Source organism: Erythrolamprus reginae, chromosome Z, assembly GCF_031021105.1.
Source record: "Erythrolamprus reginae isolate rEryReg1 chromosome Z, rEryReg1.hap1, whole genome shotgun sequence".
Taxonomy (NCBI): Eukaryota; Metazoa; Chordata; class Lepidosauria; order Squamata; family Dipsadidae; genus Erythrolamprus; species Erythrolamprus reginae.
This window is the reverse complement of record NC_091963.1, coordinates 112,594,805-112,612,166: the sequence shown is the minus strand read 5'-3', so window position 1 is coordinate 112,612,166 and position 17,362 is coordinate 112,594,805. Positions and strand designations below refer to the sequence as shown.

The following is a 17,362-nucleotide window of genomic DNA, read 5'->3' as shown; positions in this document are numbered from 1 at the left end:
AAGCTCTTATGAAAAATATCTCCCAAGAAATATCTTTAGGGCTTTTTGGGATTTCTCTGGCATTTTAAAAGTGTTGTTTTTTTGTTTAAAAGGATTATATGGCTATCAATCCTAAGTAATTCTGGGTGAGTTATTGAAAACGATCACTTCCACCTAACCTTGACTGTATTGAATTGACATTACAGTATATTTTTCCCAGAGGAGTTCCTTGTAAGCAAATTCAACATTTTTTAAAGAGAAAATTGGACTGCCATTTGGCTAGGATGCTATAGGGTTCCTGCTTAGGCAGGGGGTTGGACTCAATGACCCGCATGGTCCCTTCCAACTCTAACAATAAATAAATAAAACATGTCCTCTGAATTATGCTCTCTGTTATTGGCCTCCCATTGCATAGACGTAAATATCTGATTGGTGTCTACACAGAGAACAATATCCGAGGTTCTTCAGAAACTTTAATAAAAGTACATAAGTAGCAACTACGGAGTTGGTTGCTATTTTTGGCACTCATATCTCAATTTTGGAATATATCACCTGTAAAGATTTATCTATAACGTTGACACTAAATAAAGGCCTTTATATTTGTTTTCAAGGCCTTTAAGAAGTGCTTTTAACAAGTAAATATAATTGACTTTTTAAAAAGACATTCTTTGCTATTTTGAATTCTCTTGGAAGCTATTTCTAGAAGGCAAAAGTTCATTACGGAGAGATGTACTGTACATATTTCAGAAGAAATTGAATAGAATCTGGGTTTTGAAATTTTAAAAAAGATTGCATTCAACCAAAGTACCTTATATCAAAATCCAGGGAATAGAATCAAGTCTTTGACCTCTACTCTCTAGATACTCCAACTAAGATCCACTGGGATCAAAGCTATATTTGCTACTGCAAATTCTCAAAATTTAGACCACATGGTCCAAATCGTTAGCCACAAAAATAACAAAGCTAGGTGTTGTGAAAAAGAACATCCCCAACAAAGCAATCACTTATAGACCATGGAATCAGCATATTTAACTCCTGAATTAAACAATGATTTATAACCGATATTATCTTTGGAAAGAAGTGTCCATTTCCAGAAAGACCTTCCATTTTCATAAGTTTAAAAAAATAACTATTTTCCTTTGGGAATCATCGACTTTACCAAATATAATTCTAGCACATAATTTTTGTCCTGGTGTCCTCCAGTAAATTCTGAAAGTTGTTATTAGACAAAGTCCTGATAATTCTTTATTTTAAAGATCTTTTTTCCAATCTGAGCCTTTATGAAATTACATTCATAGATGTTTTTTAAGGAAAAAACATTAACTCTTAAAGCTTAAACCCTTAAACCATTGAAAAGTGTATAACATTAGAAATCCCGAGGAATGTAGAGGGAAGGAAATAATGGAAAGCAAATGTATCCTGAAATTAACATTGCTGTCATTTTCTCTTTTATCTAGAAAGAATGTGGAGAAGCGAATTCTGATAGAAAACATGGATGGAGTATTCCTTGTAGTGGATGAGATTGTTGATGGAGGGTGAGATTTCTATGGAAGGGAAAATATTGCATGCTAAGAACCAGAGGAAAAAACTACAGTAGAATACATTTCATATCAACACTACATGGTGTTCTTTAAATGTAATCTTTGATTTAAGTATGCATAGTACAATGAACTTTATGTATAGTGCACAATATTGTACAGTTTAAATATAATATTATTCAAAATCTCTTTCTGCTATAAAATAGATTGGCAAACTAGCTAATCATATTACTTTCAAATTTTAATCAGGATATAGAAATAATTGCCATGATTCATAAACTGCTCACAGTCTCCTTGAACCATGAGAAAAAGGCATATAAATTCAATAAACACTGATTAAAAGTAGTTGAGAGATACTATACCTGTATATGTATGTCACATTAAGAAAGCCAGTTGAATGGGGGGGGGGGGGGAAAGGGTTACTTTAAATTCACGTTTCAAAATTTGTCTTTATTTACTTCTGAATTGGATTTGTCCCCACTTTCTTGAGACAGAGAGTGAATATCTACACTTGTAATCAGAAGTAAATCTCTCTTGAGTTCAGCAGTCTTTGTTTTAGGTAAAAGAATATGCTGACAGGGGCTTTAGGCCCATAGTGTTAATGTAAGATAGAAACATAGAAGACTGACGGCAGAAAAAGACCTCATGGTCCATCTAGTCTGCCCTTATACTATTTCCTGTATTTTATCTTACAATGGATATATGTTTATCCCAGGCATGTTTAAATTCAGTTACTGTGGATTTACCAACCACGTCTGTTGGAAGTTTGTTCCAAGGATCTACTACTCTTTCAGTCAAATAATATTTTCTCATGTTGCTTTTGATCTTTCCCCCAACTAACTTCAGATTGTGTCCCCTTGTTCTTGTGTTCACTTTCCTGTTAAAAACACTTCCCTCCTGAAACATATTTAACCCTTTAACATATTTAAATGTTTTGATCATGTCCCCACTTTTCCTTCTGTCCTCCAGACTATACAGATTGAGTTCATTAAGTCTTTCCTGATACGTTTTATGCTTAAGACCTTCCACCATTCTTGATGATGCAAGATGGTGGTGATGGGCAGTGCTATAGCTACGGTAGTAAGGTCAAAAGCAGGATAGAAGCAGATGTAGTAAGCCTTTTTTAATATATTTACATTTTTTCCCGATTGTGTGGGTACTTCTTAAAAAAGAGGACATTTCAGATGGAATGTGAAAGACGTTACATGCAATTAGATTGAAAGCTGAATGTGGCATATGGATGAGAACTGCTTACCCTGGGATATAAATTGTTCAGACTGAGATTTATAAGTCAAGGAAAATTCACTTCAGTAGGAGACAGGACAGCCGAACTGAAATCAGAAAAGAAAGGGTGAGAAATAAAGATAAATACCGAGGAATGTTGCTTCAATGGAACAATGCCTCTTTCTATGCAAGATGGTCACTGTTAATGAATATACAGGAAACATGTCAGGATTCTTTTGCATTATTAACAAGACTGAAAAATCTTTTTCCTAACACGTTTTAACTTATTTCTTTTTTAAAATTATAGTGTGATTATGGAAAGTGATTCCCAGCAAGTCATCCAGAAGCTGAATTTTAGAGTGAGTCTACTGCACTTTTATAACTTTCTTTCGTATTTCTTACTCTTTAGTGATTCTTGATTCATCCTTGCTTTTATTTCTATTTACTTTACTCATAAAACTCTTTCCATCTCAGACAAATCCGGAGCCCGCAGCTTATGGCTTCATTCTCTTTGATTATATCACCAGCAATTCGGATCACAGTGAAATTATATCAGAAAAGTTGTACAAATATTGAAACATCTTCCAAAGTGGGAAGCAGAAGTAAGACATCACTTCCCTTTAAGCATGTTAAGTGTGGCATGTTGAATCGCTGAACTGAAATATTTACTTTGGACCTCATTTATGATTGTCCAGAGACCCAAAGTATGGAATAAATGCTCAGTTTGTTATTATAAGTGATTAGCCTTATTGCCTTGAAAGAAAAGTGTTGGTCTTTTTGATCACTTCACTTCTTACAAGGCACATTAAATGGGATCTTTCCTGTGTGGAATTTTAAATGCACCATCACTCTCTGCCAAACTGTCTCGTTAAATGCACAATAAAGGAAGGATCACCTGGTGTCCCTCTTTTATCTCTGTTTAGCAGTGGTGTGTGTTTATGGGTTTAAAAACAAGCTTAATATGTGAGGTAAATAAATTTTCCACAATCTTTTTATGTTTTGATTTGATGTTGATTTGATTTGATCAATAGGTTCCCATTCCTTTGAGAATTTATTTTTCTCACAAATAGCTCTATTATCTATAGAGCAGTGATGGTGAACCTATGGCACAGGTGCCACAGGTGGCACGTGGCGCCATATCTGCTGGCACATGAGCTGTTGCCCTAGCTCAGCTCCAACATGCATGTGTGTGCCCGCCAGCTGATTTTTGGCTCACACAGAGGCTCTGGGAGGCCATTTTTGGCTTCAAGAGAGCCTCCAGGGGATGGTGAAACACAAGCCTACTGGGCCCACCAGAAGTTGGGAAACAGCCCGTTTCTGGCCTCCAGGAGGCCTCCAGTGTGCCTCCAGGGGGCCTCCAGGGAGCCTCCAGGGGGCCTCCAGGGAGCCTCCAGGGGGCCTCCAGGGGGCCTCCAGGGAGCCTCCAGGGGGCCTCCAGGGAGCCTCCAGGGAGCCTCCAGGGGGCGAGGGAAACTGTTTTCGCCCTCGCCAGGCATTGAATTATGGGTGTGGATACTCACACATGTGCGATAGCACACGCCCACGCTCTTTCGGCACCCAAGGGAAAAAAGGTTCGTCATCACTGCTATAGAGAATAAATATGTGCTGCAGAGAGCTTAAAAGGCTGCACAAACTGTTTCTGAATTTTAAGAGAGAAGAACTAATCCTAGCTACATTACCCAAGTGTAACATGGGAGATATAAGAATTGCAGACAAAACAGAAACTGTCTATAAATAAAATTAGAAACACCAAAAGCGGCTTCCTTTGGACTGTCCATGCTAATTATTGTTTCCAGTGGTTCTAAAAATGTTTAATGCTTTTTGTTGTACTTAATTTCTTAGATCATGTAAATTCTTCCTTTTGTGCTCATCTCTCTCCATGCTTTTGCCTGTTTTTTGTCCCATTTTGCCGCTTAAATCCTATTAATGTTTGATGATACTTAATAAATACCCATCGACCTACATTTGTTCTGGCTAAATTGAGTTACGTGCATGTTCACATGTGTGTGATCTAGATATAAGGATTGACTGGGAATGGGTGCAAACTAAACTACCCACAGTAGGTTTTCAATTTATAAGCCCTGGTGCAGTTCTACTCTGTAAAAGCTGCTGGTTGCTAACAGTTTTTTGTTATCTGAGAGAATCTGAAACATGTCCAGCGAATAATTTTAAAATATGTTGATCTTGGAGAGATCTCAGAGCAAGCCTCAGAATTGCTCTGCGATCAAGTACAGATTAGGGGAAACTTGACTCAATATCTTCGGAGAGGGGCGGCATACAAATCTAATAAATAATAATAATAATAATAATTATTATTATTATTATTATTATTATTATTATTATCAATAACTGAGAAAGATCTTGGAGTCCTAGTAGACAAATATTTACATTTGAGTTGGTAGCGTGTTGCCACTGCCAAAAAACCCAATGCAGTCTTAGGCTGCATTAACAGAGGGGTAGACTAAAGATCACATGTTATACTTTATAAGACTTTGGTAAGACCACCCTTGGAATACTGCATCCAGTTTTGGTTACTTTGATATAAAAAGATGTTGAGATTCTGGAATGCAAGGAGCAACAAAGATGATTAGGGAGCTGGAGGCTAAAACAATCAACTGGGTAACTCTGGTCTATTAAAAAGAAGAACTAGGGTTGATATGATAGCAGTGTTCTAATATTTGAAAGATTACTACCAACAAGTGGGGGTGAATATATTTTTCAAAGTACCAGAAGGCAAGACAAGAAGCAATGAATGAAAACTAAGCAAGAAAAGAAGCAACCTAGAATTAAGGAGGACTTTCCTGACAGTGAGAGCAATCCACCAGTGGAATGGCATGTGGGTGTTCTATCACTTGAGGCTTTTAAGAAGAGACTGAATAGCTATTTGTCTGAAATGGTACAGGACAGTGTTGGTGAACCTTTTTGGCACCGAGTGACAAAACAGGAACATACATGTGTAAGCGCAGGAATGTCAGAAACTAATTCCTTGGTGCACATGTGCATGCTGGGAAACTGAGCTTCCAGTTTCCGGCATGCACATGTGCACTGGTCACCTGGTCTTCTGGTTTCCGGTGTGCCTGCATGTGTGAAGACCAACTGGCTGACATGCATGTGCATGCTCGAAACCAGAAGTGCAACTTCTTGCTGCCTGCATGCATGTCAGAGGTCATTGATGTTACCTGAATTTGGATGTTTTCCTGCAGATATTTCATTAGAATGTCACTTAATTTGAGAAATGAAATATCTGAAGAAAACAACTAAAGTCATAGAGCACCGAGGACCCACATACAATCTTGTTTTACATTTGTTTACATAGTTAGTGGCACTTTAGGTTTTTTAAAAATTTATTTATTTTGTCAAGCATGTATATGAATACAAAGTATAAATATTAATATGCACATATATAACTACAAGCATGATTTTGAGTACATGATACTTACAAAATAAATGGGGAATTTAGGACAGGGATGGCAGGCATACTAGTGTGCTTATGCACACTCCTTACAGATCTCATAGGAATGGGGTGAGGTCAACAGTAGACAATTTAAAGTTAAAATTTCAGTAATTTGGGGAAGAAACTACATAGGTTGGTTAGAGAGCTGATCCTGAAGGATTTATCAAAAATCATGTTCAGTGGTTCTGCCAGGGCAGTGGAAAAGTTTTTTTTAAGAAGGGGGCACATAGTTCATCTGGTCCAATGGATAGAGATGGTGTTAGATTGCATCGTGTCTTTCCAAAGGCTTCTGTGAAATTGGTGTGTGTGTTTGTGGTTTGCCTTGGAAATATTGGACATAAGTTGTTTCTGTTTACAAAGACTGAGCTGAAGAATGTGTTAAAGAGGTTGGATTTAACAGTTTCATCATTACAGGGTTTTTTGGTTAGGTCCTTTTAGGGGTGGGATGGTCCTCGTCTCTTTAAGTTTGTTGCTTACGAAATTGTAAAATGGATGGTTGGATTTTGTGTGCAGGAGGTTTTCCTCTTGATTGATATGATAATTGGTGCATTCAATCTTTATTTGTTGGCATAAGTTTTTGTAATAGCTTTTGAAGTTGGGTATGTAGACAGTTTTGTTTTTTCACCAAAGAGATTTAATTTTTGTTGGAACTTTCATTGTTATGGGTTTGTTTTCCTGTTTTGGGGTGCCATTAATGGTACATATCATTTAATAACTTTTGACTTCAAGTAAGAAAATGTTATAATGGTCTTCAACAGTACTACAGCCACTGAATAGGGTTTGCCAATCAAGAGATGTCAGTGTTTATGAGATCATAGTTGGCTTTTTTGAAATTGTAATGGGGAATCCCATCATTATGATGATTTTTGTAAGGGTATATGTTGAGGCAAAAGTCTATCATGCTGGGATTACTGTTGGAAAAGGGTTCTTTTATTTGTAATCCATAAATTGAATTTGAACTGCTGCAGAAGATGAGATCAAGGCAGTTGTTGAGTCTAGTGTTTTTGACTACTAGTTGATCCAGTCCCAAATTAGTTACAGCATTGTACAGGGTTGATTGAATACCGTAGGTTATGTTGTATATTTATTAAGGGACCATTTAATAAGAGACATATTTAGGTTGCCAAGAAAGATAAGAAGATATGAGCCGGAGGCTGCTCAGGTTAGAAGTGAGGTTAACTTATTCGCATGTTTTATGTCACAGTCAGGGGCTCTGTAACATTGTGTAACGTTATGTTACTTTCCTGTTGCAGCTTAAAACAATTCATTGGGTAATGTGGTGCCTTTCTATCTGAGTATTGGTCTTTCTTCCTTAAGACCTCTGTTTCTAGTAGAGTTATTTCTTGAAATAGTTTATCTTTCATCATTTAATCCCGTTCCTAATAGTATTTATGGAATTGAAGGATTAGTATTATTATTCCCATCTCTCTTTAACTTCTTTTGCCTTTATTAAATCTTGTCAAGGATTGGTCTTATCTCCCATTATATGGAAAAATGTCCTGGTTGCTCTGATCTTTCTTTTTAAGGGAAAAAACCATTTTGTGGTTTTCCTTGTTTCTCCATACTGAAAGAGCGGGTCCAGCAATCACGTGGGGTTGCTCGCTGTCCAATCCCCATAGGACAGAGCCTTGTCCTTTAAAAGATTGCTGGATCCGCCCCTTTCCCCAGAATTCACTCAGTCCTCAGACGCATGGTGGCTCAGCTCCTCTCCAAACATCTTCCCTTCTTCATTCTTTCTCTCTGCAATTCAAACAAGATAAGTAAATTAGTTTGTCATTATTTCCTTGAAGCCTTAGACTTTGCGCCAGCTCTACTGGGCTCGGTGTCAAAGGAAAAGCCGCAGCATGGCTAAAGCCATGAATTTCGCAATCGCCCTGCTTGCGCCGCTGCCGGATTGCATTTACAAGTAAATCTACTCAGCTGGGAGATTTATTGATTATATTGATTACTATAATAATAGTAGCCAGAAGACTTCTATTGCTTAACAAGCTCTCTTGTTCTGTCTCCTGGACTTTAGTCGATTCTCTATTTTTTTAAAAAAACGATTGGAGGTTTTTTCCCTTGGTGCGAAGGCCCTCAGCGCCCAGTAATCCGGCACTTGCAGCTCACCCACGCACAAGCCGCTTGGCACCATAAAGTCCACCATGTGGCCCGGAGTAGGCTGTGATACCCTCAGGCTATTACTAGGCCTCTTAACCAGCGTGCCTTGGCTGTTTATTTAGAGAGGCTTAGCTCATCTGTACTCATTGGCACGAACTTTGGATTTGTCCAGATTGTCTTTGAGCTGCAGATGTTCCTGGGCCTAGGAGCTTGGGCCTTATCCTCTTGGGAATTTTTGGCTCAGACCTTGTTCCTTTAGTTCTGTAGTTCTGTAGCCTTGCTGATCAGAACAAACTTGCTGCATCTTCTACAGCTCCCCAAGAGGGAAATCTTCCATTTTTCATGCAGGAGCAAGAGGACACTGAGGTCATCCCCATGCCTAAGTTTTTTAAGGATGCTCTGTTGAAGCAGTGGGACACCCAGCCTTGGGATCTAACCTCACTTCCAAAGACAAGAAATTATACAAAGTCTGTCCATCTTATGAGGATCTTCTTTTATTTCCCAGAGCAGATGAACCGGTGAAAACTCTCCATTCTGCAGCAGCCATGCCTTGCGAGGCAGAGGACCTGTTAAAGCCTGAGGACAAGCGCCTGGAGCAAATACTCAAGAAATGCTTCTTCGCTGACACCTGGGCTATCAAATGCGCAGCAGCAATATCCTTTTTCACCAGAGGCATACTTCTATGGTTTCAGCAGCTTCAACAGCACATTCCCCCTGACGATCTACGAGGGGAACAGGACTTCAACAAAGTGTTTGTAGTGGCCCAGTATGTGGCAGATGTCACCCTACAATCTTCAAGATTGGCTGCCTCAATAGTAGCCAGAAGACATCTATTGCTCCGCCCCTGGCAGGCGGGCATGAGGCAAAAGCAGCATTATTCCATGGGCTCGTCTCCACGTCAGGGAGCTCCAATGGCTTCTGTTGCCATTCCAGAGATCGGGAACCAGCAATTCAGCATGCTCCATTTCTGTTCCTCCCAATGTCTTGAGGTCCCTCTCATGGTGGACCTCCTCTGCCCTGGACAAAGGATCCCTTTTCAGGATTCCAGACCAGTTTACCATTACCATAGATGCCAGTCTGGTGGGCTGGGGAGCCCACGCATCGGGCCTGATAGCCCAATGCACGTGGTCAGCGGAGGAGTCATCCAGACCAGTCAATTGGCTAGAACTGAGAGCAGTGTCATTAGCCCTTAAGAAGTTCAAACCACACATCAACAATCAACATGTCCTGGTCCTAACGGACAATATGGTCACAAAGAGCCATATCTGCAGACAAAGAGGCCACCGATTCAAGGCCCTGATGCAGGAAGCACTGAAACTGGGTCTCTGGGCAGAGAGACATCTGCAGTCCTTATCTGCCGACCACCTCTCGGGAGTCCTCAACATTCAGGTGGACTGGCTCTCCTGGTCGACTCTGGACCCAGGAGAGTGGAGTCTCCATCTGAACTTATTCCACCAGATCTGCCTCAAATTCAGTCATGCGTCACTAGACCTGTTTGTGACTGCAACCAATGCTCAACTCCCTCAGTTCTATTCCAGGTTCCTGTCCCCGGGAGCGGAGGCATCAAACGCACTCAGAACTCCTTGGCCTCGGGGTCTGCTGTACGCATTTCCCCCAATACCAATTCTACCAGACATAATCCACAATGTCATCCTCGAGGAGGCCCAGGTGATAGTGATAGCCCCTCACTGGCCTTGACGTCCCTGGTTCACAGACCTGCAGCGGCTTTCCGTCCAGGCCCCCTGGTGACTCCCCGTTTCGGAGGATATGTTGCAGCAGGGGGTCTCTTACCATCCAGAACCGGAGTGGTTCCACCTCACTGCTTGGCTATTATCCGGCATGACCTAGATCTTCATAGAAGTGATCCTAAAATCTAGAAGAATATCTACCAACAGTATCTACGACCATACCTGATCAAAATTTCACCAGTGGTGTAGGCAGGAAGATCTCTCCCCCTTGTGCAGTCCCATTCACAGGATCATGTCCTTCCTCATGAGAGGTTTTCATCAAGGTCTTTCAGCCAACACCATTTGGCATCATCTGGCAACCTTATCCTTGGTCCTGGCAGGACCCCGCAGACAACCACTACATACTTTCCCTGAAATACAAGAGTTGTTAAGAGGCATCTCAAACCTCAGGCCTCCCACTGTCCACAGTTATCTGTCCTGGGACCTACCTTGAGTTCTGCATTCCCTTACTCAAGCTCCATATGAACCGTTAATGTCAATTTCCTTCAGGCACCTATCTTACAAGGTAGCTTTCCTCGACCAGACGCATCTCCGAACTGGCAGCTCTTTCCATCTGACAAGACCTGTGCCAGTTTCATGTGGACAAAGTAGTCCTCCGTTTGGACCTCACCTTTCTGCCAAAGGTTAGTTCCATGTTCCACAGATCCCAGGACACTGTATTGCCTTCTTTCTGCTCCAACCATCATCTCTCCATCAGATGGCACACATTAGATCTCACTAGAACTCTGCGGATCTATATCCAATGAACCAGGACCTTCTGTAGGTCAGAAGCCTTATTCGTAGCCTAACACCCCAGATCCCTGGGGGCCAAGGTGTTGTCAACCGTATTAGGCCGTTGGATTCGAGGGGCAATCTCAAAAGCTTACAAGTCAGCCTCCCTCAATGTACCAAGAGGAATCACGGCACATTCTACAAGAAGTGCAGCCACATTAGCAGCTTGGGCAACTCAAGCCCCTTTGGAAGAAGTCTGCAAGGCGGCCACTTGGGCCTCACCTAACTCCTTTATAAGGCATTATAAAATTGACTCTTACACTTTAGTGGATGCTGCCTTCGGCAGAAGAGTCCTCCAACCCATTATCTCTCATGATAGCCAACTAATCCCTCCCTAGGGACACATCTATTGGGTATGTCCCACGTGACTGCTGGACCCGCTCTTTCAGTACAGAGAATAGGCGTTGATTGCTTACCTGAACACTTCTTCTTGTACGCTGAGTGGGTACAAGCTCTACAGAGAACTATTAAAACTTCCTGGAACATCATTGGGCTCCAACTACCCGCCCTGGATGACATCTTCACATCTCGTTGTTCTAGGAAGGTGCATAACATTCCCAAAGACTCTTCTCATGCTGCTTACAATCTTTTTGAATTGTTGCCTTCTTGCAGAAGATACAGAACAACTAGAACTCGGACCACACATTTCCTGAATAGTTTTTATCCCAGAGCTATACTTGCACTTAACAACAAACTAAAGGGTCATCATCAGTGAACTGTTGGACAATATTACTCGGTTTGTCATGTAGATGGGTCAGTGGTTTAGGGTGGGGAATTTGTAGTGGTGGGACATTTTATTCTATTTTTTTATTCTATTTTTATTCTATTTTTAAATTTACCTATTCTGATTTTATGTATGGTAAGACTGGTCTTAGGGTGTCACACGACTTTCTATGCCAATGACAATTTATTATTACAGCAGTCACTTCCCTCCCTATGTTTTTTTCTGACTATGGTTGTACCTTTCTAACCTTTTTCTTAATGACGAGAGTAGAGCACCATTTGAGCCACCACTTTTCGAGCCTAAGTCTATGGATTTGCTAATTCTGGAGAAGGGGCAAATCCAGCAAACTTTTAAAAGACAAGGCTCGGTCCTATGTAGATTGGACAGCGAGCAACCCCACGTGACTGCTGTACCCGCTCAGCGTATGAGAAAAGGCGTTCAAGTAAGCAGTCAATGCCTATTTTCTCTATTTGTTGACCATCATGGTTGATTTTCTTTCCTTATTCTTTCCTTCTGTTGTTGTACATTCTTATTACAATATGTATCATGATCTGAATAATGTAATATATACCCCATAAAGAATAGACTTTCAATCTTTATCACAAGTATAAACAAATTTAATGAGTCTTCACCATTCTAATGTTACAAACATTTATTTTTCTATTCCCTATCCTACCTATATTTTTATGGAAAAGGAAACCGCAGCAGCGCTGCAAGCAAAAGGAGGTGAGGAATCCCACGATGGGATTCTGGGGGCAGAGCTTTGACGACACAGAGACTTCTTCCTGGCCAGCCGAAATAAAGCCATGCACTAGGAAGAAGTCTCTGTGTCATCATAGCTCCACCCCCGGAATCCCATTGTGGGATTCCTCGCCTCCTTTTGTGCCTCCCGACCGGCTGACAGCTCCCCGGTGTTCACCTTCCTTTGCCGCCACCAGCGCCCGGCTCCTCCTCCTCAGCAGATGACAGCCGGGCGGCAGCGGTTCATGGTGTTTGGCACGAAAGCCAAACTCAAATAGGTACGAACCCGAACTATGCAAGTTTGGTTCGCCCAACACTACCTATAAACAATTCTGTATTAACAGAAAATCCATAAAAGCTTTCCAGAAATAACAAACATATTTTATTCTAACCTTGATAAAATATAACATGTATCATGTAATCATCTGATTTATCATCTGATTTAAAATTATCCATTCTGGATTACATATATTCATTTATTTGTAGGATATTCAGTTTAGCATGTTTCATTTTTCCTTCTGGTAAGTTGAAACTTTTTCCAAGGGTGATTTCATTATTACTATGGCAATATTGGCTCACTTTTGATCTTGAAAATTAAATGGGAAATTTGTAAAAAATGCAATAAACCATTTCTTCTAATTGCTAAGGGTGCATAGGAAATCATCAGGAGTCAAACTTGATTTGAAGGAGATTTGACTTTAATTTTGCATATTATTTGTAGATGACACAACTGTTCCATCTGAGAATTTTTAAAATATTTGTCAGGATAATCTTTCCCCATATAATTAATTTGCAAATTGTCAATTAGTATAAGTTATATTTATTTTCCATCTGATTTAATTGATCGTTGCTTAAGATATCCACCTTTATAGCCTTTGTCCATAGCATTTCACAATCTTTATTTCATCTCATATATGAGCATAACTTCTTAGAATTTACTCCAGAGGCTCTTGTTATTTGAATCTCTTATACATTTGCGTGCTTGCTAATGTGGCTTCAGCAAGAAACAATAGATATAGAGTTTTTTTGTTCTCATATGAGAAATCCCATAGGCCATCATTGTATCTTACAAATCTCTCGCCTGGGTCTGGAAAACATTAAATCCAGAGAAGCTGTGGTTTCTTTCCTAGCATGCTTAATTTCAATTCCCTCTGATATTGAATTAGGATGAACGTGATTTAGCAGCCGTGGATGAGTCAAAAGAGTTTTCTGATGGTGGATATTCCCCTTCTGAACAGAATTTCTGTCTCTGAAAACTCAAACTCAACCCAGACAAGACGGAGTGGCTGTGGGTCTTGCCACCCAAGGACAATTCCATCTGTCCGTCCATTACCCTGGGGGGGGGGAACTACTGACCCCCTCAGAGAGGGTTCGCAACTTGGGCATCCTCCTCGATCCACAGCTGACTTTGGAACATCATCTTTTGGCTGTGGCGAGGAGGGCATTTGCCCAGGTTCGCCTGGTGCACCAGTTGCGGCCCTATTTGGATAGGGAGTCATTGCTTACAGTCACTCATGCCCTCATCACCTCGAGGTTCGATTACTGCAATGCTCTCTACATGGGGCTACCTCTGAAAAGTGTTTGGAAACTTCAGATCATGCAGAACGCAGCTGCAAGAGCCATCGTGGGGCTTCCAAGATTCACCCACATTTCTTCAACACTCCATGGCTTGCATTAGCTGCCGATCAGTTTTTGGTCACAATTCAAAGTGTTGGTCATGACCTTTAAAGCCCTACATGGCAATGGATCAGATTACCTCCGGAACTGCCTGCTACCACACGAATCCCTGCGACCGATAAGGTCCCACAGAGTTGGCCTTCTCCAGGTCCCGTCGACTAAACAATGTCGTTTGGCGGGCCCCAGGGGAAGAGCCTTCTCTGTGGCGGCCCCAGCCCTCTGGAATCAACTCCCCCTGGAGATTAGAACTGCCCCCACCCTCCCTGTCTTTTGTAAACTACTCAAGACTCACTTATACCACCAGGCATGGGGGAGTTGAGACACCTTTCCCCCAGGCTTTTTAAAATATACTTTGTTTTATGTTTGGTATGAATGTGCTGTTTGGTTTTTTTAAAAATAATGATAGGGTTTTATATGTTTTTTAATATTAGATTTGTTCTACTGCTATATTGTTTTTATTACTGTTGTGAGCCGCCCTGAGTCTTTGAAGAGGGTAGGCATACAAATCTAAAAAATAAATAAATAAAATAAATAAATAAAACTTGGAGGTCTCTGAGTCACATTCCCACAAACAATAATATTCCATGAAGGCAGACACACTTGAATCTTTCCTGGTGGCATTTTTTGATGGATTTCCATACAAGTATTAATCAGATATCATCCCCTGCTTAGCTTTTTTTTAAAAAAGTTGACTAGACATTGCTATCTAGTTGGATATTATATTGCATACTGCAAGACAATTTTATGACATTGGCTCAGATTTAGGCATATTTAGACTAGACTCATTGGACTCAGTAGGATATAAGTTAATCATTAATAATTCAGAAGTCATTGATTTTAATGGATATACTCTAAGTATGACTAACTCTAAATGGAAAAAAATTCTATGACTAAATCAAGAACCATCTCTTTGTCTTTGCGTCATTAGCAATTTGCTTCTCAAATTCATTATTTGTTTGCTGAATTGTCAATATATATTGGCTTTGTGTCTTTTCTCCCCCTCAAATCCATTTAGCCAAGACGCTCTCCTTTTTAAATAAGACTTATTTATTTTTATGGATTTCTTGACTTAGCTATCAGCATTCTATTTATCTCTCTCCTGGCTAATCTTTATCTTCCTTAACTATCCGAATCTCTTTTCCTATTTTAGGTGGATGACAGCTCTTTAGCAGAGCACAGTGTCACTCAGGTAAGACTGCTAGAATCATCTGAAGTTTGGCTTCTGCAGAGAGACGTGGCTTTCTCAAATGTGACAGAGTTGGATGGCTTAGCCAGATAAGTGGAATCTGTGGCAAAATGTCACTACATGAATTACGTTCCCTGGAGCTCAGCCAGAAAGTGCTTTTTTAAAAGATAACAGTACTGCGTTCCATTTTAATTTAAATATTTTATCTTCTGTGTTCGTTTTCTTTAAAAAAAATAGACACAGGTAGTCCTAGATCAGTGAGGACAAACCTTTTCTCCCTCAGGTGCTGAAAGAGCATGCACACATGCTATTGTGCATGTGTAAGTGCCCGCACCCATAATTCAATGCCTGGGGAGGGTGAAAACAGCTCCCCCCCGGAGACCCTCTGGAGGCTGAAAACGGACTGTTTCCCAACTTCTGGTGGACCCAGTAGGCTTGTATTTCACTTGTCGCAGACTCCAAAGGCTTCCCTGGAGCCAGAGGAGGGTAAAAACACCCTCCCCCATCCTCCTGGAGGCTCTCTGGAAGCCAATAACGCCCTCCCAGAGCTTCTGTGTGAGCCAAAAATCAGCTGGCCAGCACATACATGCACGTTGGAGCTGAGCTAGAGCAACAGCTCGTGTGCAGCAGATATGGCTCTGTGTGCCACCTGTGGCACCCATGCCATAGGTTCGCCATCACTGTCCTAGACTTACAAAAGTTCACTTAATAATAGTTCAAAGATACAATGGCATTGAAAAAAGCAGCTTTACTTTCTTTCACACTTAGGATCCTTGTAAACATCCTTATGATCACGTTATCAACATTGAGATGCTTGGGAACTGACTCATACTTATGATGATTGCCCAGTGTCTTGGGGACATCTGATCACCATTGGCAAACTTTTGATAAGCAAAGTCAATGAGAAAAACAGATTCACTTAACATCTGTGTTACTAATTTAACAACCACAGTAATTCATCTAACAACTTTGTCAAGAAGCGTCGTAAAATGGGGCAAAATGTGCTTAACAATTGTCTCACTTAGCAACTGGAATTTTGGGGCTCAATTGTGGTCTTAAGTCAAGGACGACCTGTAGTTTTGCCAAACTTGAGACATCCATAAATCTATTAATACTTCCATGTTATGGATGGACGATGCTGGCTTAGTTTAGTAAAGAATGAAGCAGCATTTTAATAACCCACCATTTATTAGGATATATACCTTTTGCCATTTTGTAGGAAATGTATTACAAATATTGCTTGTATATTTCTTTATAACATAAAATTTTCACATGAACAAAACTAGAAAATAATCAAGAGACATATGCTTGGTTTTCTTGTTTCATCCTTAACAAAAATTATAAAAGCAAGATTCTTACATATACCTTTGCACATTGCTTGCATTAATTAAGACAGTTATCCAATTATCCATGCATTAAGACAATTATCCATGATCTTATGTTCAGAGATAAGATACTAAACATGAAACCAAATGCCACTCTTTTTTCTGTTGCTTCAAATGCCTATGTGTAAATAGGTATTACAGTGGTCCCTCGACTTGCGCGTTCTCGATTAGCGCGAAACGCTGCAACGCGGTTTTTCAAAAAATATTATTTAAAAAAATAAAATATTAAAAAATATATTTTTTTTATTCTGTTCCCTGAATGGAGACCGCCGGCCGCTCAATTGGGCCGGCAGGGAACAGAATGGAGCCTTCCGCGGCGGGGCTGGTAAGGGGGGGAGCCGAGGGGGGAGCCGAGCCCAGCCCTGTGGCATTCGCTTTCCTCCCGCCGGCAGCCGACTGATCGTGGGCTCCTTCGCAACCTCGGAGAGCTTCCTGGTTTTCGTGAGCTTTCATGCCCCGGAAGCTCTCCGAGGTTGCGAAGGAGCCCACAATCAGTCTCGGCTGCGGGTGGAGGAAGGCGAATCCCCCGTGGGCTCCGTTACATCTTCCGCTGCCAGCCAGGCCATGCTGGCGGCAGCGGAACAATCGCTGGCTGTCAACTTTTCTTTTTAAAACTGGGCAGGAGCTGACTTGCCTCCCCAGTGCTAAAAAGAAAAGTTGACAGCCAGCGCTACGACTGACTGAATGCTGAGCCTCCCGGTGGAAGGCTGCCGCTTGGCCGGGGAGGCTCGGCCGAAAGGGGCTGGAGCGGCAGAGCCGAGCACGCCTTCCGCCCGGGAAGTCCTGCCCCTTCATCCCCACCCCTCGCCCCTGTGGTCGGCGGGGATGAAAGGGC

The 17,362-nt window shown here is 41.1% G+C and overlaps 1 protein-coding gene across 3 annotated transcripts in view; it reads left to right on the top strand.

Moving 5' to 3' along the window:
* Window positions 1–17,362, top strand: part of COPZ2 (COPI coat complex subunit zeta 2) — a 46,374-nt gene that overhangs the window by 14,958 nt on the left and 14,054 nt on the right. The window contains exons 6-9 of one of the 3 annotated variants that reach the window (XR_011556900.1): window positions 1,437–1,514; window positions 3,049–3,100; window positions 3,216–3,343; window positions 15,107–15,145. Coding sequence is in view for 2 of the 3 variants with exons in the window: in XM_070728918.1 (XP_070585019.1) it covers window positions 1,437–1,514; window positions 3,049–3,100; window positions 15,107–15,145 (169 nt within the window). In the remaining variant the exon portion in view is untranslated. The remainder of the gene's footprint in view (window positions 1–1,436; window positions 1,515–3,048; window positions 3,101–3,215; window positions 3,344–15,106; window positions 15,146–17,362) is intronic. The other 2 variants (XM_070728918.1, XM_070728919.1) reach the window with 2 other exon arrangements.